The sequence below is a fragment of the Passer domesticus genome, chromosome 17 (genome assembly GCF_036417665.1).
Source record: "Passer domesticus isolate bPasDom1 chromosome 17, bPasDom1.hap1, whole genome shotgun sequence".
Classification (NCBI taxonomy): Eukaryota; Metazoa; Chordata; class Aves; order Passeriformes; family Passeridae; genus Passer; species Passer domesticus.
In genome coordinates, this window is record NC_087490.1 from 1,446,212 (window position 1) to 1,472,671 (window position 26,460).

General features: G+C 52.7%; 2 protein-coding genes across 6 annotated transcripts in view; one reads left to right on the forward strand and one right to left on the reverse strand.

Moving 5' to 3' along the window:
* Positions 1-69: 69 nt before the first annotated feature.
* Positions 70-18,145, forward strand: LOC135282577 (acyl-CoA dehydrogenase family member 11-like). The gene is given in 15 exon segments (XM_064392481.1): positions 70-1,063; positions 1,066-1,223; positions 4,532-4,764; positions 5,373-5,472; positions 6,449-6,566; positions 6,955-7,088; positions 7,187-7,345; positions 8,049-8,143; positions 8,394-8,493; positions 9,411-9,551; positions 9,875-9,967; positions 10,329-10,436; positions 15,757-15,928; positions 16,642-16,708; positions 16,952-18,145. Coding segments are annotated over 15 exon segments (1,833 nt in total). The 5' UTR covers positions 70-1,020; the 3' UTR covers positions 17,064-18,145.
* A 2,824-nt stretch (positions 18,146-20,969) lies between these two features.
* MTMR3 (myotubularin related protein 3) overlaps positions 20,970-26,460 on the reverse strand; it is a 74,335-nt gene continuing 68,844 nt past the window's right edge. For 3 of the 5 annotated variants that reach the window (XM_064392587.1, XM_064392584.1, XM_064392586.1), the window contains one exon: positions 20,970-23,103. In XM_064392587.1, the coding sequence (XP_064248657.1) occupies positions 22,932-23,103 (172 nt within the window). In that variant the 3' untranslated portion in view covers positions 20,970-22,931. Of the gene's footprint in view, positions 23,104-25,857; positions 26,123-26,460 lie in introns of those variants that run through there. The other 2 variants (XM_064392589.1, XM_064392588.1) reach the window with 1 other exon arrangement.

A 26,460-nucleotide genomic window follows, 5' to 3' on the forward strand; every position in this document is an offset into this window, starting at 1 on the left:
GAGGCGGGGGCGGCCAACCCTTGAGGCGGAGGCTTGACCCTGCCCTGCACCTGCTCCTGTTCCGGGCTTGTCGCCTCTGCCTGCTCGCCTGGCTGTGCCTGCCCTTGCTCTGCCCCCGTATCTGTCCCTGTCCCTGCCCTGTCTCTGTCCTTGCTTCTGTATTTCCTCCTGTCTCGACCCCTGTCCCAGGAATTCGGGCAGGACAAGGTCCTGCAAAAGCACAGCCATGGCAGGGGTGGTAGTGTGGAATCATACTTGTTTAAAATCATTTTATAGTAAAATACTGGGTTTATTAGCAGCATATAACCCCAAAGGAGGTGCAGTTTAAGTTACTCAAATCCATGTTCTTAAAATACTATGATACTTTTCTAGGGAAAGGGAGACTTTGTATCATCCCAACACAAAGGCATCAGGGACTTCACAAGGAGCAGAGTATTTTAGAGACACTGTCATAACCTAGGCAAGGAGGATGGGTTCTCTATTTCACTGGTTATTTACAGTTATATGTTATTTACAGAATAATCTGCCTAAACCAATTCTTCTCATCTCCAAGCAATTTGTTATCCTTCAGATAAGGAAACATATTTTTTCATTTTTATCTCTAAGCAATTCAGGGGGATGCTCATGAGAGCACACCCCTCCCTTCCCAGTTCACCCAGCTCTGGAAATGTCAGTCTGTCCATATATGATTGTTTGCCAGCTGATAGGACAACAACACACTTGTACTTTTCCAGACCTCTTTCCTAAGACCTTTTCCCTAGTTCAGTTAACAACAGCTGCTGGAAAGCTCCTCCCTGAGGGAGGAGAGAAGACCTCATTGATTTTACAAGAATAATTTCACAACACACAAACAAACCAGGACTGGCGCTGCTGTCGGGCGAGGAAGGCTGTCTGCGTGTGAGAGCTGTAGGCGAGACCCCCGGGGCTGTGCTGGGTCATGTTTGCTTGCCCTGGCGGAGATCCAGTGTCACGTGCAAGTCGTGGCCATCGGGTCACTTTCTGCCTTGGGGCAGGTGTCAAATGCCGAGTATTAAAGGAATCAGCACCACCGTGGGGCAGGAGCAACGGCCAGCATGAAGGAAAAACAAGTGTTAGAAGATTTGGAAATGCACCTCCCAAGGAGAGATGCAGAGGCCCTCTTCCAAGAGCAGCCTGAGACTGGGAACCAGTACTTGGAAGACACTTTGCTTCGGAGTTACTTGAAAACACACCTTCCTCCCAAGGTCAGTTGGCGTTTCTGTGTGTACCCACCACGATTCTGCCGAGTCGCTGCCTCTGACTCTGAACTGAACATTTGTCTGAGCCTTCTTGTGCCTTTGAGTGTTTAACTGGAGGGAATTTATCAGCATTCCTTAAAACCTGTCATGTTTGAGGGCAGAGGTGACAAACACTGCCAGGACACACACAGCAAGTGGCCCAGTGGGCTCCTGGGACGGGGCTGGGTGTTGCAGGGCTGTTTTGGGATTGTCAGTGTGGGCATTTGTTGTCTGGTCATGTAGAGAAAGGAATTTCTGAGACAGGAATCAGACCAAGACGCTTGCAAACTCTGCTTTGTTCTTTCACCTCTCTTCCTGGTGAAGGAGAGGTTTTAAGGAAAATTCCTAAGGACTGGGGCTGTTCTCAGCTGAGTACTCAAGAGGGTGGAAAGGCGCCTTGGGCTTGCTTGCTCCCAGCACACATCGGTGGCATTTCATTTCTTCAGTCAGGAAAGGCTCTGTATGGATTTCAGGGGTGCAGATGAGGGGGTGAGGCCCCAAGCTCTGGATGTCTGGATGTCCTACAGGAACCCCTGGGAGGAGGCTCACCTCTCTGGCTGGCCTCTGCCATCCCCCCAAGGGCCACAAGTGCTTCCCACTTTTCAGGGAGCAGTTTTCATGGAGCAGAGTGTGACCTCTCTCCGTGATTTATTCCAGCAGAAGCAATGCCATAACTTCTAAAGCCATCAGATGATCGTAGGGGAGGGGACCTGGCTTTCAGTGAGGCTCCCACTTCCCCTGCTTGCTCTCCAGGTCTGTGAGGCCTGGCAGACACAGGGTGGGAAGAGTGTGGTGGCAGTGCTGGGAGCTTGTCACAGCAATCCCAAAAGAGAGGAATGAGGCACCACCATGGCCTTCTTGGCAGAAGAGAAGACAGGAAAGAAGGACACCTTTGGGTAACCATGAAGGTCCTGCTCCTGATCTGCACCTTCAGAAGAAGCATGATCCAGGTCTCCCAGAGAATAAAAGGATCAGTACAACAAGGCTGCTTCCACTCCTTCCCCAAATTGAGAAGAGCAGCTCCAAAATCTCCCAGAGAACCGGGAGCAGCATTTTCCTTTCGTTTCTGCACTCTGTCCCAGCGGGGCAGTGTTGCCTCACTGCTGGAAAGGAGAGCTCGGGCTGCTGCCAGCAGCACTGAGAGCCTGCTCTCCGTGGGAACACCTTCTTCTCCAGGGCAGTGACAACCCCTGAAGCTTTGGGTGCCCCACTGAAGCTGGAGGATGATTCCTGTTGTGCTATTCCATGTCAAACACAGAAATTTTCTTGAAATGGCACAAAATTTTTCTTTCTCTGTTTGAAGCTGATTTAAGGAGAAGGCTGAATTAAGCATCTGCTTTTTCTGGGTGTTGTTGTGAAGAGAGATCTATCAGGCTTTGCTGCCCTGAAAATACATCCTTTAATATAAAGGATGCACTCCTAATGAGCATTAATTTGCACATTTCCCATATCTTCATGCTTGGGACATCAAAGGACAGATTAGGGTGAATGAGACCACCCAGCAGCCTCAGCCTTGACCCAAATGATTTGTCCTCTCCACATCCCAGTGTCCTTTCTTTGGAGTGCTGAGGCTGCTGTGTGTGACATTCAGTAGTCACAAGTGTAGGAGTTGTGATTTTGTTCCTTCACCTTGGAAATAAACACTCTTTTTGGGTAATTTGGTGGTTTGGCAGGCTGTCTGTGGTCAGGGTATGAGCTCCCAGTGAAGCAGTTGGGGGCTTTTAGGAAATATGGATGATGGTGAAGGGATTGTTGTACGAATTCCTTGTATGAACTCAGACCAAGAGATCTGCTTGGTAGACTCATGTTCTTCTGCCTGCAAATCCCACCAGGTCAACAGTTCAAAGAGTCCCGTGCTTCAGCAAAGTCCATGAACTTTGGATTCCTGGGTTATGCCTCGGAAACAACCTTCAAATTGTTGTCAACCTTCAACTGTTGTCAAATTGTTGTTCAAAGATTAGAGGTGCACGCCCATGGCAGATATGGATGCGGCATGAGCTGGAGCAGCTGACAGACTCTCGTGCATGGTTTTGGCTTGTTTTGTGATTTTTAACACTGTTTCACTGTTCTGCTGAAGGAAAGCTGGCTGGTCTGAGGATGGAGACTTCCAGAGTGGCACCTGGAGAATGTGTGTTTGATCCTCATCACACACACGGAATGGCAGAGGGAGGAAGGAATCAATCACACAGGGTGTAGATTAATGGAAGGTCAATACAGGGGCAGGCAGGGAAGGAAAAAGCCATGTTTGTATTTCGTCAACAGGAAATTAAGGGGTTTATAATCGCACAATTTTGGGTGCAGCAATTATTGCGTTTTCCTCCTTCATTATTTTATTGAGGAGGGAACAAGCATTTCTCAAGAGGCAGAGAACAGCAAAAAATATTCCTCTCATGGAAGAAAATCAGGTACCTCTTTGATCCCCAACACAGTCTTGGATGTGTTTAGGCCAATGAAGTCCAACAGGGCTGGAGGTTGGGTCCTCCTTGCCTGATTTTAGTAATCTGTATTCAGGTTATTTAAATCTGGGCAACTTCACTTGGCTTTGCTCATAAACATGGAAGAGAACTTGCACAAGGCAATTCCTGTCACCCTGAAATAGGGATCTGAGGGGGTTGGAATCAATCACTCCTCTGTGAGTGCTGGTTTCCCTCCATTAACTACAGACATATTACTCCATCCAGGTCAGCCAAGCCCAGCAGAAACGAGGGCACATTAATCCTTCAGGAAGCATCCCTGGGTGCAGGGTGGGAATTTGAATCTAGACATGTTGTGTGCCAGGCTGAAGCTGAAAAGACTGCTCCATCCCTCCTTTTCTAATCTGACAGGCAGGTAGCTGCTGAGCCCAGTGGAAGTTTTCCTGTACAGATGAAGGCATTCTGGTTTTGGCAGCCTTTCCCTTGGCATTCTTCTCCAGCAGTAAATCACAGAGCGGCCGAGGGACCTCTGGAGACCGTCTCGTCCAACCCCCCTGCTCGTGTGCATCTGTGTCATTCTCAGCCGTGACACTAAAGTGCTTCTGTCTTTTGTGAAATCCAGACATGCTGCCAAAAGTAACTTGAAAAAGTGATTTTGAGGGGAAAAAAGAGAAAAAGTGACAGCGGAGCACAGCTGTGCCAGCAGAGGCTGAGGGAGCTGTCGTGCTGTGTTGTGGAATGCATGGAAGGGCCAAGTGGCAGGAGACCACTGGCATTGCAGGACAACATGGTCAGTCCTCTGCCCTTCCAGCTGGCACTGAGGCTGGGATGTGCTGAGGGGCTCTCCTTGCTGCTCCACAGGTCCTAGAGGAGGTGCATCAGGACCTGGAGAGGTTTGGAAACCGCCTGCTGACCAAGATCCAGCCTCTGAGCTGGGAATGTGAGCTGAACCCCCCTGTGTTCCGGCAGTACGATGCCTGGGGGCGGCGCGTGGATCACATCCACACCTGCTCAGCATGGAGGAGGATGAAGGAGATTTCAGCAGAAGAAGGGCTGATTGCTGAGGCCTATGAGAAAAGATACTCCAACTGGAGGTAACTGGGGCAAATTGGGAATTACTCAGAACCTTCCTGATTATTCTTAGCAAGGTTTATTCAGCGTTTTGCAGGACTGAGCTGGTTGTGTAACCAGTAGCAGATGCTGCATGGACACCAGCACACCTCCTGCTTCCTCAGCAGCTTTCTCTGTCCACTGCAATGTTCCACCTCACCAATGATAAGCCATAACTAATGGCCCACACTTGATCATAATATTCTTTGATGTCACCTTCCTGATTGTGGGGCCTGGCAGTTCCTTGCACCGCTCCAGCTTTGTGTGTGTTAGTTGTAATGCAGCTAAAGATGTGGGATTTCACTTGCAGGTGTTTTGTATTCCAGACCATGGAGAGAGACCCACATTTCTTATTGTTTAAAAACTGCACAAGCTGCCCTGGTGCTGGCTGTCCCACTGGGACTGAGAAACTCTACTGCTCCTCTTCCCTCTTCCTGGCTGGAACAGTTTTTGCCCTCTCAGAAATAAATGGTCTGATCCTCACACGTTCTGGCTGTAATTTTTCCTCTCTTCCCAGTCGAGGTATTTTATCCTCGTGCTGTTGCATTGCTGTGTAACCCATCTGTTTTCCCTCTGTCTCTCCTTCTCCCAGCCGCCTGTACCAGGCTGTCAAACTGTACTTGTTCTCAAGCTCCTCTGGAGGTTTCAGCTGTCCACTGGCCATGACTGATGGGGCAGCCAAAGTCATTGAGGTATGAGCTCGGCTGTTCCCCGAGGGCACAGCCCACGTCCTGGCACTGCAGGTTAGAGGCAGGAGCACCAGCCAAGGATGGAGGAGCACTGATCCATCTGGTTCTGGGCACAGCCCTTCCTTGCTCTGTGACTCAGCTCTGCCTCCCAAAGTCTTTGAGCCCACGCCAACTTTTAAATTCACTGACATCACTGTGCCTTTGCTGCACATGGCACCTGTGGCACTGCAGGTAGCTGGAAAGGTGTCTCAGGTGGAAGGAAGTGTCCAAGGCCAGGTTGGACAGGGCTTGGAGCAACCTGGGATAGTAGAAGGTGTCTCTGTCCGTGGCAGGGGGTGGCACTGGATGAGCTTTAAGACCCCTTGCAACCCAAAGCATTCTGTATTTCTATGATCCTATGAATATATTTTTACTGCAAGGCAATTTGTTTTCCCATATTTGTGTGGAGTGGCAGTTAGATATAATAGGCTAGATCCATACCTGATGTAAATTCACCAAACCACCAAGACTCTACCGATTGGAATATTTGGCTCTGCATCTTAATGACCCCCTTTGCATTGCCTCAGTGGCTATGCAGGGTTCAGAGGAAAGTATCCCTTAGGTAACCAGACCTGGCCATTTAAATACACAAAGACTTAAGGCAGCAAAAGGCAGTTCTCTCTTCACTGCAGCATACATGAGCCTGGCACATGGGTTGTTTGAGACCTCTCTCCCCAGAAGTCCAAGGGGATAGGGATGCTCAGCACTCCGTGTTGTAACACAGGTCTGCACCTTCTGTCTGCACAGTGCTGCAGCAGCTGGTGAGAGCTGTGCTGGCTCATAAGCTCTCAGCAGCACCTGCAGATCCTCTGCAGTGCAGGACACCCACCTGCCTTCCAGACTGGCCTGTCTGAGCCCTGAACACACCACTTAAGGCAACTGTGTGATGTCAACTATTGTGTTGTGATCATCTCAGTTTATTTTCTCTCCCCTCGAACAGTCACTGGGTGTTCCTGGATCTCTGAAAAACGCTTTTGACCGTCTGACATCCCGCGACCCTGAGAAGTTCTGGACCTCTGGCCAGTGGATGACTGAGCGAAGGGGTGGCTCAGATGTTGGTACGGCTGTGGGGTGGGAACAGATGTGGCAGTGAGAACTGAACACAAAGGATGCGGGGAACCTAAAAAGCCAGGGAGCTGGTTTAGGACTTCAGCAGAAATCATCCAAATCCTCTGCACAGCTCTGCTTTTTAACCAACAAAAGACCCAATCTCTGTCCTCTTGTGCACACAGAGCCCTTTGTGTTCTTGGCTGAGGTAACTCCTAAAGCACTGGATTATACACACTGCATTTCTTATCGAGGGTCGATGAAAGAGATTAACAGCTAACCCATGCTCCATCTTCATAGCGAGAAGTGCCTTAAAGGAGCTGCTGCTTACTCTGTAAAATCAACAGTGATTGGCACAGAAGTTCCCATAAGACCAGGAAATTTTCACCTCTGTTTCAGCAAACGGCACCGAGACCGTGGCCAGGAAGCAGCCGGATGGCACCTATCGTCTGTATGGATTTAAGTGGTTCACATCAGCAGCTGATTCTGATGTGGCATTAACCCTGGCCAGGATAGCAGATGCTGAAGGACAGGTAAGCCAGTTCTGTTGGATGGGGAACCATGGGAAGGAGCAGGAGCATTTTTTTTCTTCCTTGTTGCATTGCAATAAAATCCTCTCTGTGCCTTGCAGTGTACCCAGGGCTCCAGAGGTCTGTCCCTGTTCTTCCTGAGGGTTCGGGATGAGGAGGGGAAGCTGAACAATATCCAGGTGCAAAGGCTGAAGGACAAGCTGGGAACGAGGCAAATGGCAACAGCAGAGCTGTGGCTGCAAGGAGCCAGAGCAGAACTGGTGTGTAAGAGTTCCCCTGCCCTGGGGACTGGGCTGCCCTGGCATGGCACTCGCTCCTGGGGCTTTCAGCAGAGATCCCAACTGAAAAACTTCCTCTCTTCTATCTCTGTGGCTTGGCTGCTGACATCACAGAACAATTCACTGGTGGGGCTCTGTGTGAGGCAGAGCTGAGAAGAGCTCAGGAAAAGATGTGAGAGAAGACAACAACAACAACAACAACAAAAAAGTTATTTTAGGCTGGTAATTTCTCTAATCCTGGTTCCCGAGCCAGCAGAGGGACAGGTTGTGTAGTGTGCAGGTAGGAGCAAGCAGCAGGGACCAGGACCGATCATGCTGACATCCAAAAGCTGCTTCTCTGGTCATAGAAACACAATTCCAGGATAGGTTGGATTGGAAAGAACCTTAAAGCTCATTTCATTCCAACCCTTGCCATGGGCAGGGACACCTTCCACCAGACCAGGTTGCTCCAAGTCCCATCCAGCCTGGCCTGGGACACTTCCAGGGTTGGGGCAGCCACATCACACCACAGACTTGGCTAAAATGACACAAATGTATTTTAAAGCAAGCTGGTCTCTGAGTGCCTGAGGGCAGACAGGGACAGAGTGGACAGCCCATGTCCATGTGTCTGTTGACACTGTTTTCCTTCCCATGTCCATCCCTATCCCAGGCATGTGAAAGGCTCATGTCAGCCCTTTCCTTGCAGATCTCTGCAGAGGGCCGTGGGGTGGCTGCCATCTCCAACATGCTGAACATCACTCGGATCCACAACGTCATTGGTGCCGTGGCTTCCATGAGAAGGTGAAGGCAGCACGGATCCCCCCAGGGCTGAAGGAGCAGCTGGTCAGGACAAGGGGACTTTGCAGTGCTTGGCATGGAGCCGAGTGTCCCCTTTGGGGGACAGGCTGGAGGAGGGTGACCTGTGGGTGGGTGACCTTTACAGGTGTGGTACAGCTGAGCAGGGTTCTGTGGTAGAGGGGACTGCAAGGGAATGCTCAGAAGTGGAAAGCTGCTGGTGTAACTGTTCCCTGTGTGTGTTCCCATCCTCCAGGATGATCAGTCTGAGCAGGGACTACGCCTGCAAGCGCATGGCCTTTGGGAAGCTCCTCAAGGACCATCCCCTGCACATGCAGACAATAGCCCGGATGGAGGTGAGGCTGTTGGGAGCCAAGCTGGACCTGTTGGGAAGGAAAGAGGGCAGAGATCCTGTGCTGTTAGTAAGCACAGCCAGCCTGCCTGCACTCCGATTTAGGAGGCCATTCCTGCTACAGCAAGGTGGATGCAGCAAGGGAATTGTTGTACTCTAGTGGGATTTGTTCTGATAACAGACCTAACTCCTCTGCTGGACTTCAGGTTATCCTAAACAATTACCTGGGAGTTTCCCTGAGAGAAAGGAGTGCCCTTACTATGATAGCCATGACACAAAGTTGGGTGCTTGCCTCAGAATCCAGGCCTGGCACCACAGCCACCTGACTGTCCAAGACTGGTATGGACTCATCCAACTTCCCTGGGAGCTTCTGCACCAGGTGATGGGCTGTAAACAGTATTTTAAAATTCTCTTGCAAGGTGGGGGAAGGTGGTCAGCATCTGTCAAACATGACTTCAGGCTCCAGCCTCTCACTGCCTGTGGACAGAACTCCCCCTCTGAAAGGAAGGGCAAATTGTTCCACAACACACAGCTCCATACCCTGATGCTTCCTAAATCAAAACTTGCTGGGAAGTAAGCTGCTCAGGAAGAAATCTGTCACAGACTCTGCAGCTCCAGGTGCTCAGAGGTTGACCATCATCTCACATCCATTACCTTTTGAAAATTTGTGTATTTGGGGCCTGGATGCCTTTTAGGAGTCTTGTTAAGGCTCAAGGAGGCCTGATGCCTTTACTTACAGTGTCCAAGAGTGGCAGAGAACCTTAAATATTCCATGCTTTGTGCCTTGGCTGCTCAGAATCTCTGAAGCTGTGGGTCTGAGTAGGCAGGGGCTCATTTTACCCTGGAGGCAATCTCATGCATGGGGTCCTGGAGCCAGCAGAGTCCAAGACCCCTGCCAGTGATCCTGTCCTCTGCTCACAGGTGCAGGTGAGGGGGGCGTTTCTGCTGCTCATGGACATCGTTCGCCTGCTGGGCCTGGCTGAAACCAACCTGGCGAGTGAGCAGGAGCAGCTGCTGCTGAGGCTGCTCATCCCAGTGGCCAAGCTGTACACGGGGAAGCAGGTATGGAACAGATTGATCAGCCCAGAGTGTGGAATGTTGGCAGCCACAGAGCTGGGAAGAGGAGTGAGTGACACAGCAGTGAGAGCAGGGGGTACCTGCAGGACCTGCAGCAGCTCCTGCTCTGGAGGCAGCTGCTCCTGCAGGTCCTCTCAGTGTCACTCAGGCTTCACTCCCATCTGCTCCTCCTGCAGGTAATGACCAACCTGCCTCAGGAGATGAGCAGGACCCAGTCAGCCCATCCCAGCAGGAGCTGCTGTGTGCTGTGGGAGGCTGGATTTTCCCCTCAGGCACTGTGGATCATGCCAGCTCTCTGCACTTTGCAGGCTTCTGCCGTGGCTGTTGAGGCGATGGAGAGTTTTGGGGGCCAAGGTTACATGGAGGACACAGGCTTGCCAGTCATACTCCGGGACGCTCTGGTAAGAGGGTGGCAGGAGGAGGTCCTGTGTGTCACCAAGTCCTCTGCACAGCACTCTGGTTCCCTGCTAAAGACACACTCCAGGGAGAGCACAGCCCTCCCAGGCTCCCTCCAGGTGTGTCAGCTCCTGCCTCACTGCCTTCCTGCTGAGCCCAGTCATCCCCAGGGGAGGACAGGATGTGTTCCTGGTGCTGTTCCCTAGCACTGCAAGGGGCTGGGCTCCACTGCTCCCTTCCACTTGTTGTGAGACAAGACATCTCTGGAGATATCCTTGGTGTCCCTTACTTCTGCCCTGTGTCTCTTCTCCCTCACACTCCCCTGTGCTGCAGTCACTGCAGGGGCTCCCTGATGCTCTTCCACAGGTGCTGTCCATATGGGAGGGAACAACAAATATCCTGTCCCTGGATGTGCTGCGCTCCCTGGCCAAGAGCCACGGGCAGGTGATGGCTGTGTTCCTGTCCACAGTGCAGGTGAGCCCACGGCTGCAGCCCTGAGCCACCCACCCTGGCAGGGCCTTCTTTGGGCTTTGTGCTCCTGGCTGAGGCTGCCAGGGAATAGGCCCAAATGGAAAGCTTTAGACAAGTATTCCAACAATTGGAATTGTGTCTTACAATTCCGCCCCTTAAATAGCTCTTCCAAAAACAGGATGCAGGCAGTGCTAATCCTGGGATCCTTGTGTGCTTTCAGCTCAGCAGTGGGGAGCTTGGCACTGTCAGAGTTCCTCAAGACAGGTACCAAAATAGGTGTATTTTAAATGTGACTCACCTTCCTGAATCCAAAATAATTTTGTGGTTTTGTTTCTTAACTGGAAAATCACCACAGGACTGCTGAATATTGAACCTCACTAGGGCTATCTACTGCATTATGACTTTCTATTTTTATTCCCTGAAAAGATGGAAAGAGCCAAAGGAATTCCATTTCTGCCTCTTTGGATTTGCTGTTCTCTGGCTCTACTTTTAAAGCTGCTCAGGTGACAGGAGTTCAAAACAGCTCAGAGTTTCGTGAAGGTGAAGGAGCATATCCTGGCTTGGTGCATCCCAAAAAGGGAGACAGGAGGCAGGATCAGAGGCTGTTGTCTCAGAGGTGACATCATTAATCCAGACACAGCAATCCAGATCTTGTTAACCCAGGCACAGCAAGGGAATCCTGGGCATCTGGAGTGCTGGGTTTGGTGGTGTGCAGCCTTCACCTTCCCACCCAGACCCCATGAGAAGGGAAGAGTCTGGGACAATGCTCTCCTCCAGCACTGGGGACTGGACAGAGCTTTCCAGAGCCTCAGTAGTTCTCACAGTGTTTGCAGTTAGCAACTTGTGTCCCATCTCACCCCCCAAGTTCAGCTGTGCTCTGTACACAGCACCTCTCTGACCTCCAGGGGTGAGGGTCCCCTTGCCATCCTCTCAGAAAACTTTTGAGAAGGGAGAAATGCCTCAAATTATTTCAGGAGCAGGACTGAGCACATCTGCTGGGGGCAAATCCAGCTGTTGGCAAACAGCTGCTTAGGCTGGCACTGCAGGTAATGGATGGATGGGGAAGTAAAGGAGCTGTGGGTAGGCTCTAAAATAATTTGGAAAGAAGCAGCCTCCACAGTCTTACACTGAGCACTAATTTAAACAAACACCCCTCAAAGGTGCTGTGCTGCACCCTGGAGCAGCTCCGTGGTGCAGCTGGGAGGCCCCTCCAGCTGCTGAACAGCTGGAAAATCAGGGGAGCATTAGGGAGCACAGCGCTGTGATGCAGAGCAGGGACCTGCAGAGCAGTCACAGAGTACTGAGATTCATTAATTAACGAGCTCCTCAGTGCTCCCATCAATCACGCTGTGGGTGAGGCTGGAGGGGGAGGGGGAGTGCTGGCTCCAAGGTCTCCACATTCCAGTAATGCCACTGCCTTTACTGTCCATGTCACACTGAGGCTGCTGCATGTCCAGGGAGAGGGTTGGGTCGGGCTCAGCAGTGTGGATGCTCCAGTTCTGGACAGAATCAGCCCTGGCCAGTTTAAGCTTTTCCTTTATGCCTCGGGCAGCCAGGTGCTGGAAAGGCAGCCTGGGAGGGATTTCTGTCTGCAGAGTTCTGCAGGAACGTGCTTGAGTTTCTAGACCAGAATCAGGTTTCCACTCACAGGTGATAAACAACATCTTTCTGAGCTCCAGGTGTCCAAATTCTTTCAGTCTGTGAGTCTGGTTAATTTTGAAACATCCCTCCCAATCCTGTCTACTGAGGAAATAATTTAACCCATCGTAAAGGGGTTTTTACTGCTCCAATCCATTTCCTTTTTATTGATGCACACAAACCGAGTACAATTTATTTTATGTCTGTCCATCAAGGTTCTCAGTGTGCAGGACTTGTGCCCATTGTCAGAGGCTTTGCAGAAAGCAGCATTAGTACCTGTACAGCTCTTGGTTCTCTGAAGGTCATTTCAAGGTAACTCCAGGTTTTGCTTCTATCCTGTGTCAGTTGTCTCTACAGATGGTGAGATGCCCAGTGCTGCTGGGGCTGTGATCAGGAGCAGGAACCAAGGGTTGTAATTATCCTTAGGAAAAGGGAAATACAGAGAACTTTCCCATCCTTGCACAATGTGACTGTGAGAAGTTGAATTTTTAGGGTTTTTAATACACAGGTGAGTTTGCGACAAACCACCTTGTCGAGAGGTTCTGAGTCTGGAAATCCTGGGGAGAACAGTGAGTGTGAGAGGCAGGGATGGACTCATGGAATGATTTGGGTTTGAAGGGACCTAAAAACACCTCTCATCCCACCCCTGTGACTTTTTACTAGCCCCAGGGTTCTCCAAGCCCTGTCCAGCCTGGCCTTGGGCACTGCCAGGGATCCAGGGGCAGCCCCAGCTGCTCTGGGCACCCTGTGCCAGGGCCTGCCCACCCTCCCAGGGAACAATTCCTCATTCCCAATATCCCATCCATCCCTGCCATCTGGCAGTGGGAGCCATTCCCTGTGTCCTGTCCCTCCATCCCTTGTCCCCAGTCCCTCTCCAGCTCTCCTGGAGCCCCTTCAGGCCCTGCAAGGGGCTCTGAGCTCTCCCTGGAGCCTTCTCCTCTCCAGGTGAGCACCCCCAGCTCTCCCAGCCTGGCTCCAGAGCAGAGGGGCTCCAGCCCTTGGAGCATCTCTGGTGCCTCCTCTGGACTCTCCAGCAGCTCCAGGTCCCTCCTGTGCTGGGCCCAGGGCTGGGGCAGCTCTGCAGGTGGGGTCTCACCTGAGCAGGGCAGAGGGGCAGAATCCCCCCTCTCCTGCTGTCCATGGTTTGGGATCAGTCCAGGACACATCCTGACTTCCAGCTCTGCTGTGGTGAGAGTTTCAGGTGGATACTGCACAGGCCCAGCCAGTTCGTGTTGTACTAAAATTTTATTAGCTGGAATTTTGAGCCAGAGCCCTGGGTGTACTTTCAAATTCAATTATAATCTGGAAAGTGCCTCTAAAATAGCTCAGGGCAGTTCGTTGATTGTTGCAGTTGAGTTACTTCAGGTGAAATTTGGGCACATCCCAGGACAGGGTCTCAGCACCAGCCTCTCACGTGTCGTGCAAGGCTCAGAATCAACTCTTGCCTCAAGAATTTCTGTGTAGGGCTGTAATTCAAGCTGTAACTCAGGCTGTAAATCAGCCCTGCAATCTCAGACATATGACAGTGTTTTCAGGTCCTTTTCAGACCACAACCCCAATTTTCAGGCAGCGGGAAACAAATCAAGGTTATTGATGTGGGGCCATGTGTGTGCTCCAAGCATTGACACAAAATTGTGCTTTTAGTCCTGTTTGGGATGTTCCTCCTGTCACTATATTTTTAGATACTCATGATTAATCTTGTAAGTAAAAACCACTCTGACCACATGGTTTAGGAGCCAGTGAGAGCAAACAAACAAGCAGCATCTTAAAATTCCTCCATGAAAACAGAGGGAATCAGAACGATTGGAGCTCTGAAGCTCCTTTGCTGTCCTTTCAGGCAGGAAGGGGTGGTGGGGCAGGGATGCTGCCTGTGCCTCCTCCCAGAGCTGGAGCAGAGCAACCAGGAGAGAACAGGAGCTGCTCCTGCCTTGGGCATTGCCCTGAAGCAGCTCCCAGCCTCTCCATCCCAAGTGCAGAGAGAGCATGGAAAAACCTTCCAGGAGATCCAGGGCTTTTGGTTAGGAAAGGAATAAGTGTGATTGGAGCAACAACAACAACAACAACAACAACAAAAGTAAATTATTGGCAAGCAAAGAAAATACAAGGGTTTTTTTATCCCTTAAGGACAAATGATGCTTTTACATTCCTGATCCATATTTCCAGGTGTTCAAATCCTCCAGCTGTGGCAGTGTGGCCGTGTCCCAGCCACAAGCAGTAGGTGTTGTCCCCGTGCTCGGCCAGGGCCATGCTGGCTCCCACCCAAACTGTGGGAATTGATGCCTCTGGGATCTGTGATCCTCATTAGCAGCAGCCTCCAAGCTACTTCAGAACACCTCATTAGTATTCCATGGCTTGGAGGATTATGGGCTTTATGCTGGCACTGGAGCTGTTCTTGTATTTGACCAGCACATGCTGGGGGTGTTTCTGCCCCTGGAGCCCAGAAGAGCAGTACTGGGAAGTGTGCAAGTCTGGGGTCTGAGCAGTCAGAGAACACGGAGCAAACCTGGGCTCAGCCCAGCCCAGATGGATTTCCTGCTCCAGTAAGAGGAGCTGCGGGATCACCTCAGCACTGAAAGCCTGAGAAACATAAAAAATTCCTTCTGTGTAGCTGCTGCTCACAGGCTTCAGTCTTGTCTGCAGGTTATTGATGGAGCTAATTAATGAACAGCACCTCCCACCACGCTGTGCTGCTCACATCCAGCCTCTGGGGATGCTCTCCAAGCTGATCCCTCAGTCCTGCTGCAGAGAGAGGGGCTGGAGTGGGGAAAGATGGGAGCACAGCACACGAGGCAGCCCCAAACACAGGCAGTGTCCCACCTCTCCTAACAGGGAACAACACAGGAGACACAGGTGAACAGCGTGGGAATGCCCTGCCCAAAGAACAACAACTCCAGGCTCTCCCAGCCGAGCAGCCCTGGTGCTTTCACAAGGGATTTGGGATGTGGCAGAACAGAAGCTCAGCTCGACCAGGGGAGATTCCAGGCAGTGCTGCTGGCACAGTTAAATTCCCAATCTTCATCAGAATCACAGAATCCTTTAGGTTGGAAAAGCTCTCTGGGATCAAGTCCAGTCATTCCCCAGCCCTGCCAAGGCCACCACTTACCCATGTCCCCAAGTGCCACATCCACATCCCTCCAGGGATGGGGATCCACCACTGCCCTGGGCAGCTGTGCCAGTGCCTGACCACCCTTTCAGTGAAGAAATTTTCTCTAATATCCAACCTGAACCTCTCCCAGTGGCGCTTGAAGCCATTCCCTCTTGTCCTGGGACCTTTCACACTGACACAATGTGCAGAGGAAAGCTCCTTTAAATGTGAATTTTCCTGCCTGGACACAGCTTGAGCGTATTTGTGCAAATTATTATATAACGCTGGGAGAATTAGGCCCTCATACAGGTGTAGAGTTAGAGAGAACTGGGGATGAGAGCTGGTTCCCACCTGCAGCTGGGAAGCCAGAATGGAACAGCAATGTGCTGGCTCTGGTCACAGGGAATTCTCCCTGCCCAAGGCAAGGCTGGGAGCTTTCTTTTGGGCACATCCCCTTCCCTGGCTGCTCCCCCTGTGCCAGTGCAGCCACCTGGATCTGAGTTTGCTGTCAGCATGTGGGTGTGGCCAGGGCCCCAGCAGCCCCTTCCCCGGCACAAGGGAAATACAATGGAATTTTTCCTGTGGTGATTGTCTCTGCAGAAAAAGCTGGAGCTGGCTTCAGGCACTGAGGAACTGTCCCCGGCCGTGCAGCGGGCACAGGAAGCCATCGGGAGCCTCCGCCAGTTCCTGGCAGCCACGGGCTCAGAGCAGGCACTGACCATGGAGCTGGCAGCCAGGGACCTCTCCTACAGCCTGGCACGGATCTACACAGGCAGGGCAACCACAGCATCACACATCCATGCAATGGGCTGGATGGGAAGGGACCTCAAAGCTCATCCACTGTCACTCCTGCCATGGGCAGGGACACCTCCCACTGTCCCAGGCTGCTCCAAGCCCTGTCCAGCCTGACCTTGGGCACTGCCAGGGATCCAGGGGCAGCCACAGCTGCTCTGGGCACCCTGTGCCAGGGCCTGCCCACCCTGTCAGGGAACAATTCCTCATTCCCAATATCCCATCCATCCCTGCCCTCTGGCAGTGGGAAGCCATTCCCTGTGTCCTGTCCCTCCATCCCTTGTCCCCAGTCCCTCTCCAGCTCTCCTGGAGCCCCTTCAGGCCCTGCAAGGGGCTCTGAGCTCTCCCTGGAGCCTTCTCCTCTCCAGGTGAGCACCCCCAGCTCTCCAGCCTGGCTCCAGAGCAGAGGGGCTCCAGCCCTTGGAGCATCTCCATGGCCTCCTCTGGACTCTCTCCAGCAGCTCCAGGTCCATCCTGTGCTGATGGATTTCAGACAGGACAGGGCTGGGAATCAGCCACAGACTCCTGATTCACACCTGGCTCAAGGGCGGAGCTCTGAGGCTCAGTCCCCACCTTTCACGCTGAAGCAGCTGAGCCTTCAAGCACTGCTGAGGAGTAACCATCATCCTTCTTCCCGAGCCCCGGGCTGTTCTGGCAGCAGCCTGGGGATGCTCACACCTCCTGTCCCCGCAGGAGCTCTGCTGATGGAGCACGCGGCTCGGCCTGGCGCTTCCTCCACAGACACCTGCGCTGCCCTGAGGTAGGCACAGCCCTGTCACCCGAGTGTCCTGGGTGGTTCCATGGGCTGTGCTCTGCCTCCAAGCCCTGGCCATGGCCAGAGCCCCAGCTGGGAACAAGCAGCGGCTGCTGAGCCCCGGGGCTTTCCCCTGCTCGGGCGATCTCCATTCCCGCAGGGATGGCGGATCCCACCTGGGCACGGCTCGGGTTGGCACAGCCCGTGCGTGTGGCAGCGCTGGCACAGCCCGGCCCTCTCTCCGTGCAGGTGGTGCAGCCAGGAGCTGTGTCCGGTGGCCGGGGAGTCACGGAGGGGCAGCTACGGGGCCGGGGCAGCGCTGCAGGACCGTGCCCTGGTGCTCGGGAGCAGCCGGCTCTGAGCCCGCCGCCCCCGCACGGACACGAGGTGGGTTCCAGTCCAAACAATCCCCCAAATCCTCAGGTAGCTGCGGATTCCAGGCGTGGTGGAACGTCCCGTTCCACAAGGAGCCAGACCAAGTCCTTTAGGAGTGACCCCCACCTGCCCCGGGCTGGAATCCACGGCTTTGAGGTTCACTCCAAGGTGCTGGAACGTTCTCACAGTGCTTTAGGCAAAGTCCCAGTGATAAAATCCAGACAAGAGCTGGAAGCAGCAGCTCTTCAAGTGCCAACACTCTTCTTTTTTAAGAAAACCAACCAAAATCAAACTGAAAGTTATCTGAAGCTGATTAAATCCAGAAACCCACCATTCTTCCCTGTTCACCCTGCTGCTTCCCAGTGCTGACCACAGACTTCCACCCCTGGGTGGGGTTTGCTCCAGGGGCAGCCCTTTCCACCCACTGTGCCTGTGAACATTGACCTCCTCAGGAGCTGCTTCTTTCTGAAGAAAAAAGGGATTTTTATTCTTTCTGGCCTCCAGAAAGTTGATTAATTCCCTATGCACGTGCCCTAATGATGCTGCAATCCATCCTGACAGAAATTCTACATAAATTTTGGATTGAAATCCAGTAATTCTCCACCTAAGCACTGGCTGTGGGCTTCTCCTTCCCCTCAGCCCATCAGTTGACCTGCTTGGTATTGCCCTGCTGGCTACAAGTTTTTAATTAAGAAGTTGCTAATAGAAGAAAGGCACTAATAGACTGGAGACAGCTGGAATTTATAGCTGGAAAATGCTACAGCAGCCAGACACTGAGTGGGAAGGGGGGGAAGGAGCTGTGTGCTGAGATTGGAGCTGTCCAGAGTTTCAAAGATGGCAGAGCCAGGGGGACACAAAGGGTGGCTCTGGGGAGGAGCAGAGTGGAGCAATCCCAACAGGACGCAGCAAGGGAGGCTCCAGGGGCTCCCTGTGTCCTGGCACAGGGATCACAGGCTGAGCCAAGCAGAGCTTCCCTGGAATCACCCAGATGCCATGAACCAGCAGCCAAGGGCTTCTGTTGTCTGTGCATTGCAGGGAATAAAATAAAGAACATTTGGGTTTGGAAAATCTCCTACATCATAGAATCATGGAATCATGGAATGGGATGGGATGGAAGGGACTTAAAGCCCATCCAGTGCCACCCCTGCCATGGCAGGGACACCTCCCACTGTCCCAGGCTGCTCCAAGCCCTGTCCAGCCTGGCCTTGGGCACTGCCAGGGATCCAGGGGCAGCCACAGCTGCTCTGGGCACCCTGTGCCAGGGCCTGCCCACCCTGCCAGGGAACAATTCCTAATTCCCAATATCCCAATATCCCATCCCTGCAGTTTGGTGTCAGAGATCTCAGAGGGGTCAGTGCACAGGAGCTGCTGTGCCCTGTGAAGCTCAGGGGAGCAGGAAAGTGAGGGAGCAGCGCGGGGCTCTGAGTGACCATGGCAGAACCTCCACCCCACGTGTGCCCGTGGCTGCAGCAGCAGGAGGTGGATGTGACCCAGGGGAAATCCTCGTGCTGGAGGTGTTTGCAGAGCTGATCAACACCTGGGATCCCTTGCTCTCCCTAAGGGCTCATCTCCAGCTGCTGCCAATCCAGGCTTCCCCTTTCCCCAGCCTGTTTTATGTTTCTGAACACCAGGATTAATTTTTCCTCATCCATGAGCTGTAATTTGCCTCCCTCAAACTGGGAGCTCTGCAGATGCACCAACTCAGAGAACAGGGGACTCTGAATTCATCACTGTGTAGGAAAATGAATTTATTAAGATCTCAATATTCACTCTGAGGCTACAGCAGAATAAAGGCTGTTGCACACATGAGGGTCTGACACTTCCAGTGCTGCTGAACAGCTCTGTCCTCAGAGCTTGGCATGGTTTCAAATATTTCATGTGCTTCAAGTAATTGAGACTTCAGATGTCATTTTAATATAAATCCCACCCAAAAAAGAGGACAATCAAACCCATCACCTGTTGCCACTGCAAGGCCTGAAAATAATTTTGTGACAGAGCTGTGGGAAATCGGTTTAAAACCCAGATTTGTTAAATAATAAAGTCAAACTTTAGCAGCCTTTATAAAATGTCAAAGTCCAAAGAACGGTGAGCTGAAATCCCAAAATGCAGCAATGGGAACTGTGGCAGCTGCACTGCAGGAAGAGGTGGACAGCTGCAAGGCCTGGGGAACACCTGGGCCAGTCCTGCAGAGCTGCCCTTTGCTCAGTGCTGACTCCAAGCCTTGTCCTGGGTAATTCAGGACCCCCTCTGTTCCACAGGCCCTGAAGCTGCTCAGCCTCCTGCACGTGGTTATTGCCCTTTGCAGGCTCCCAACAGCTCGGAACCTCTCCCAGGGCTCCCTCCCACCCCTGCAGCCTTTCCCAGGTAGTGGAGCAGTTCCCAAGCACCTCCTTCCCTTCCTTCTCCAGCAGAGCCGTGGTTCCCACCCTGCCCCTGCCACCACCACCTTCCCCTGTGCCCGGCTCTGAGAACTGAGCCCTGCCAGGGCGAGCTCCCTCCTGCCCAGTGGCTCCAGTGCCACCTCCCTCCCTCTGCCCGGTCAGGGACGGGCACCGGGGCTGAGAGGGGCGCTCAGTTCCCGGCGGTTCCTGAGGCAGGAGGCTGCTCCCCAGCCCGGGGGCAGCGCTGAAGCCGCTGTCCCCACAGGCCCATGGGCTGCCCGGGAGCTGGGACAAAGGAGGGAGGGAAGGAGACTCCTCAGGAAGAACTGATCACGGGGAAATGAGCTTGGACACCTTCAGCCGTGTCCTCCGCTGGCAGGAGCTCTTCTGCGCCTTGGGGAGGCTCAGAACTTCTCTGCTCCCTCTGCCGGGGCACAGACCCACACTCAGCATTTCCCAGATCAGAAACTCCCGGCAGGGCTGTGCCCGGGGCTCGCAATACCTGCAGGACAGGGAGCCCCTGGGAAAGCCCTCAGGAGAAACTCGAGTGTGAGAGGAGCTCCAGGAAATCCCACTGAGGTGGAACTGAAACACTTTGCACGTTCCTTACACCACCAAACGCCATTCCTGCTTCTTTTCTGCTCCAGATCCCATCAGCGGCTCTACCCCAACCTGGTTTATTTTGATTTAATGAACACCATCAAAGGAATGTGATTTAATGAATCATAGGATTGTGCTCAAGGTCTTGTGATGACACATCTGGCCCCACACCCCACAGAGCTGCTCTGACCCCCAAGAACTCAGGGCAAATCCTCAAATATGTAAGAGAAGAAATAAATGATGGTGGGGGGCCTGAGGGGACAGGACTGTGCACAGCTGGAATGAGCAGGCAGTGCTTGGAAAATGTGAATAACCCTTGTGCAGGACCAACATCAGTTGAGTTCTCCACCTTCTGGGACAAAGAGATCTCAAACCTGAGTGAGTCTGGTTTGCTCCCAAAGAGCCACAGCTTCACCATCCAGCATCAGGATAAGGCAGGTGCAGGTGGGAATGGAGGTTCCACTGCTAAACCCTGCTGTAAGCAGGGGGAATTCCCCGGAGATCTGGGCTGCTCCTGCATTTGGGTAACATCACTACACTGAAATACCATGGCTGGTCAAGGGAAAAAGGAAAAACACTGTATGGAGGGAGCTGAGACTCTGGCACCTTTCTCTGTCCTAGGAAAACCATGCTGATTGTGCCCACAGAACCTGGCAGGGTGTGCGCTGTGTGCTTCCCCCTTCCTGGGACTCCTGCACCAGGAAAAGTTTTAATTTTTTGTCTTAGGTTTAGGAGTGACAGTGTGTTGTTCCTTGGAAAGACACAGAACAGAAAGCCAAGGGCAGCAGCTGCAGCCTCCTTTTCCAAGGCCTTGGTGTTCCTACTGAGCCTCCAATACATCCCCTCCAATGGACAGGGAAGAAAAATAAAAAATTAGAAAGTGTGTTAGCAAATGCTCCCATGCAAAAGTCTAAACTTTATTCACTTTTATTTATATATTTAACAATTCTAAAGTATTTACTTCTCGCTTTTGACAAAAATGAAAAATATAGGAGCACTTTACTCTCTTGCGGAGAGAAGGGTTATTTCTGTACACAGCTACGGAGAGACGGCTTCCTCCTTTACATACAAAGAAAAAATAATATTAATAAAAAAAGTGCTTCATCGATCCAAAAAAGCCTAAAGAGCTGCAAGCTTTTATTCACACTGTACATCCCAGCCCCGGCCCGGAGCAGACCCTCTTGGCACGTGCGGAGGCTCCGGCTGATTCTGCACCCCAAAGCCACACAAAGGTTGGGGTGTCCCCCACCCCGGCCCTGCCACCTGCCCCTCGCCACCCTGGGAGGAGCCGGACGTTCCCTCGTCCTGCTCTGCCTGTGCCTCTCTTCCAGCCCCCACCGCTGGGATAGGAACACATCCTAAACCTGCCTTGGCTGGAAACCCCATCCTCCACTTCACTTTCAGTGTCTTTCTCTCTGTGCCAGGGAGATCCCAAGATGCTCCGTCCATTCCCAGACCCCTCTCCGCACGGACGCAGCCTCCTCCTTCCTGGACATTCACGGATCCTGGCAGGGTGGGAAGGGCACAGTCCAACCACCTCAGCATCCCCCGAGACCCAGTGAGCTCTGCCAGCTGGTTTCTGCGTGTGACCCTCCCTTTGGATGATGTGATTGTGACATTCCAGGGAAGGGAAATGCTCCTTTCCCAAGGTTTCTTGGATTTTGAGCTGTTGTATCTAGAACTCTCAAATACTCCAGCAGGATTCTTGGGAATACCATAGAGAATTAGGGATTTTGCCTAGGGAATGAATGCACTGTGAGCAGGATCTACTCTTCCTCCTTGCCAGATTGCACTAAGCAGGATCTATGAGAAGGGAAAGGGACGAGCACCTACCAGTTGGTTACAAACGGGTATTTGGGAGTTTCACCCTTCAGTGAGGTGAGTCTGATTGGGACAGAAGGAGGAAGGGGAATCCATAATCCACAATTCTGGATTGTTTTAAGCTCCTCAGGCAGCTTTTTCCTATCTGGAGTACACTGAACACAGCCTGGGAAAGGAGGAGCATCCCAGGAGGGTGCCCAGCACCAGTGCAACCCACACAGGCCGAGCCCCACAGCTGCGGGTCCCGGCCGCCTCCCGTCAGTTTGGATCGTCCAGTAAAGTGCGAGTGGCCAGCCAGGCCCTGACCATGGCAATGCTCTGCTCCCAGAGGGACTCACGTGGATGGGGCAAGGACAAGGCAAAGGTCTGCTCTGTCCTAGTTGGATTGAAGCAGGAATTGCCTGGTCAGATGCCTGGCGAGGCCCGGTGTGATGCCTGGCTCAGCTCTCACCCACAGCACGTGCATTCCTGAGCCAGTGTTCCAGGGCTTCCCGCTGCGAGGGCTCAGACCTCGCGGATTGTGTGTGCAGGTACAGAGCTGCCAGTGCAGGAACCTGACTGAGACCCCCTCGGGCAGCCACTGTGAGAACAGAGAGGGGAAAGGTCTCTGGGAAAGGAGATTCCCACCTCTTCTAGCAGCAACAGGTTCCCAAACAGCAGTTTTGGGTTTGGAATAAGGAGTGATTGAAAGCACTGCAGGCTGCAGCTATTCAGGCTCTGCACTCCGGCCAGCCCGGCTCCCTCTGCTCCCTGCTCCCCAAAATCCTCGGTCTGCAGCAGTTCTGCATGGGACAGATAAATACCCACAGGGATCCTGGCTCTCACCAGCTCCCTCCCACCTCCAGGACCCTCCCGCAAACAAACAGATAGATTATTATATATACACACACGCACGCGCGGGGACACGGACACACGGACAGGACAGGCAGGAAAGGGGAAGAGCTGGACAAGGAGAAGCCCCGGTCCAGCGGCACATCCTCGGGGTCCGTCCCGCCCCACGCGCAGCCTCAGCCTCGGGCAAGGCTCGGCCCGGCCGCTCCCCGGCCAGCCATTCAGTTGGACGTGGCAGTGATGGGCTTGTCCAGTTCGAGGTCCAGGCTGGAGCTGCCGGGGTGGAGGCTGCTGTAGCAGGACTTGCAGACTCTGCTGGGCTCGAAGAGCTGCTGGCTGGGAACGGGCACCTTCTGGTTACAGCAACTGGAGCAGAACACGTTGCCACAATTCCTTGCGTCAGGAACAGAAGAGAAATGGGAAAGAGAAGATCAGAAGGAGTTTGACAAAGTTACCTGAGCTCTAAAATGAGATATTCCCAGTGCTGGGATGGGGGAGATACCTCCCTACAGGGCAGGGCATAGACAGGGACAGCTCCAGTATCTGTGCTCCTCCCTTCTATGGATGGAGTAGAGATCCAGGGAATGGGCACAGGAAGGAGCATGGAGCCAGGGTCAGTGTGGAGCTGCAGGTCATTAAACGCCTCTGTTCAGCACTGCCCTGAGCCAGGCTGGACAGGCTCTGCCCTCTTGTCACACAGAGAGCTCTCTGCCATTCACCATGGAATGGTTTAGCTGGGAAGGGACCTTAAAGCCCATCCAGTGCCACCCCGCCATGAACAGGGACACCTTCCACTGTCCCAGGCTGCTCCAAGCCCTGTCCAACCTGGCCTTGGGCACTGCCAGGCTGGATGTGCTGCAAAGGAGCTCCAGCAGGATGCCAATGCCACGCTGGGGCTCAGGGCTGAAGCAGAGCCACCACGGGCCCTCCTGAGCCAGCCCATGGGGAATTGGGGAGCACTGGGAACTGGGGGCTCTGATCCACACGGCTGATCCAGCCCTGGCTCACAGGAGGGATGTGGCAGTGCTGGGAGCAGGCTGGACCCTGCTCAGAGCTGGAAAGGTTTAAACACAGAAATGTCAAAGCCCTCGGTCACTGCCATCCTCCCACTGCCCCACAGCCACTCCAGAGTCCCACACTCCTGCACCCAGGAAACTGAGCCCAGGGGAACATGCAAAGCCCGGGGTGGGCAGGCAGGTGCTCCATGCACAGGTGGCAGGCGCAGCATTCCTGGCACTGGCGGAGCCACACCAGCACATGCACCTCATTACTGCTCAGAGTCATTAATTACCTTCTGCAGCCCCCCTCAAAACCTGGGAGCCCTGTGTGCCCTGTCCTCCTCAATTCCTACAAAACCCAGGGACTGGGTTTTGCCCTCTCCATTAACTCTTTGGCATCAGGATTTGGTGCTGTTGCTGTTCTGCACTGGAGATTTGCTGCTGCCAAGAGACTGCCAGGGAATTCTGCTGACACCCAGCAGCTCTGATTAATCCTTCCTTGCCAAGAAAGGAGATTTCCAGCTGCTGGTCACTGATGGGGAGAGAAACAGCAGAGAAATCCCATTTCCCACTTCAGTGGGCTCATTTCCTCAGCTCCACAGAGCAGCTCCGGGCCTCGGAGCCGGAACCCCGGCACGGGAAGGCTGACAGGGACCAGCCTCTCTGCACAGGCTCTGGAGACTGGAGGGACCTGCTGGAAACCCCTGTCAGAAGCACCTGCAGGAGTGGGAACAGCCCTGGGAGGTGCCACACAGCTCCCACAGCCCCATCTCGCTGCTCAAGGAATGATTATCCCAGAATAGCTCGCTGATGGATGAGGGGAAAACCAACCAGAGGGATTAAAACAAGGATCTCTTTGTTGGAGCTCACCATTCCTAACATATGCTGGGGCTTTTGTTGTTTTATCCTAGACAATGGTGCTCTGACACTGCTTTGGAAAGCTCTGGACAGCTCATCCTTCTATCCTGGTGGTCCCTGCTTTGCTTCAGAGATTAAAGAGAGACATTAAAAAGCAGGCTGGAAAAGGGATGTTGCTCGTTTGAGGAAGGGGGACTGAAAGCCACACTCCCCACTCCTCTCCTCATCCCAAATCTTGGATATTTATTGGGTTTTGGTTATCCTGACCCTCCACCAGCTCTGTGGCACCTGTTCCAGCCATGGGATTTTCAGTCCTTCTAAAACAAGTGGCAGGTTTTTGCCAACACCCTGCACAGCAATACTGGAATTGTTTGGTTACACATGGCCCTATCCCAAAAATATGAGGAAAAAAGGGAAATGATCAAAAATAAATGCATGAAACTTGCAGGACAATCTCCTGTCAGTGAGCAGTGCACACGCGGACTGACAGTGAGTGTTAGTCTGAGCCACATCCCAGTTAAGCTCCCAAAAGCCAAGTCCTAAAAGCCTTTCTGTGAGGATAGGGGGCTGTTCACACAGATCCAACCCTCAGCAGCTCGTGCTGGCCACCCCCAGCTTAGTTCTGGTGATTTCCAGGCAAGTGAGAAACAAAGAGAGAGAAGAGCTGAGTTAGTTGGGAGAAGTCACCCAGGAAAGGCTGACGGACAACGGACAGAGGCTGCTGGAAATGCTCACCAGAGCTGATCAACTCGGTCAGTGTCCCTGCAGGGAGGAGAGAGAGCTCAGGCCACAGGCAGAGGGAGCAAACATTGCCAACCAAGGAAGCTGCAAGGTCTTACTCTGCTCAAGGCCTTGCACTGTGGGGTTCAACTCATTCCCACTCCCAGGGAGGGGTGTAAATGTTTACTACAGAGATACTCGTGGTGTTGGTCTCACCAACAGCTGGGTCACTGCACATGTGGAAGGCAAAGGAGCAAAGACCCTACAGGGAGATTTGAGCCAGACCTGAAACCCTGAGTCCATTTTAACTCCTCTTGGGGCTGTGTGTGACCTGTGTGTATCCAGGCTCTAGGAGCTGTCCCAAGCTTAGGTTTAGGGAACTGAGCCCTGGGGATACAAATTTGCACAAACACAGTGAGCATGGTAAAAAAAAAAAAATTCAGATTCTTCTCCTTCTTCCCTGGGTTTGGTTAACTTTACAAGACTAAATGGAGCAAGATATAAACCAGACACAAACTCAAAACTATGTCCATAACTCTTTGCAACTTCAAAAAGCAGGAGAGCTTCAAAATGCGGTAACTAAAATTTATTTAAACGATGGTTCCTGTAATAGTTTTTGCATGTTCAGAAACCAGGAATAGGAATTTATTTAAAACAGAACTGAAAACTAGAGATTCTCTGGCTTTAACTTCAGCATATTGAGCCAAGTGGTCTCTGCCTCCTGCTCTTCATCAAGTCCCTGCTACTGCCTGAGCCGCTGCAGCCTCTGTGGCAACAGGTCTGGCAAAGAATAATCCAGAATTGGATTGACCTCACACAGGTGTTCCGTTCAGATTCTGCAGGAGCAAGTTAATGAAAAGGGCAGAAAGGTTAGAGAAGGAAAGGAGCAGCTTTCCAACCAGCAATGAGAAGAAGATGCTGTTCCTGTATTTCATGTAAATCATATACCGAATTTCTGAATGCTAAGAGGACAAAGCTCTATTTTGCATAAATCTAAACTGCCTCCAAATCCAGTCTGAGCAAAGAAAGGTGGGATCTGTTTTGCCTGGAGCGAAGCAGACACCAAATGTGGCTTTTAAATATCTCCCTGCACAGCCTGAACTGAGCAGCAGGAGCTGTTCTGTTCCCCAGAGGCGCCCGGGCAGGGGGTGCCCGCGGGTGTCGGGAGCAGAGC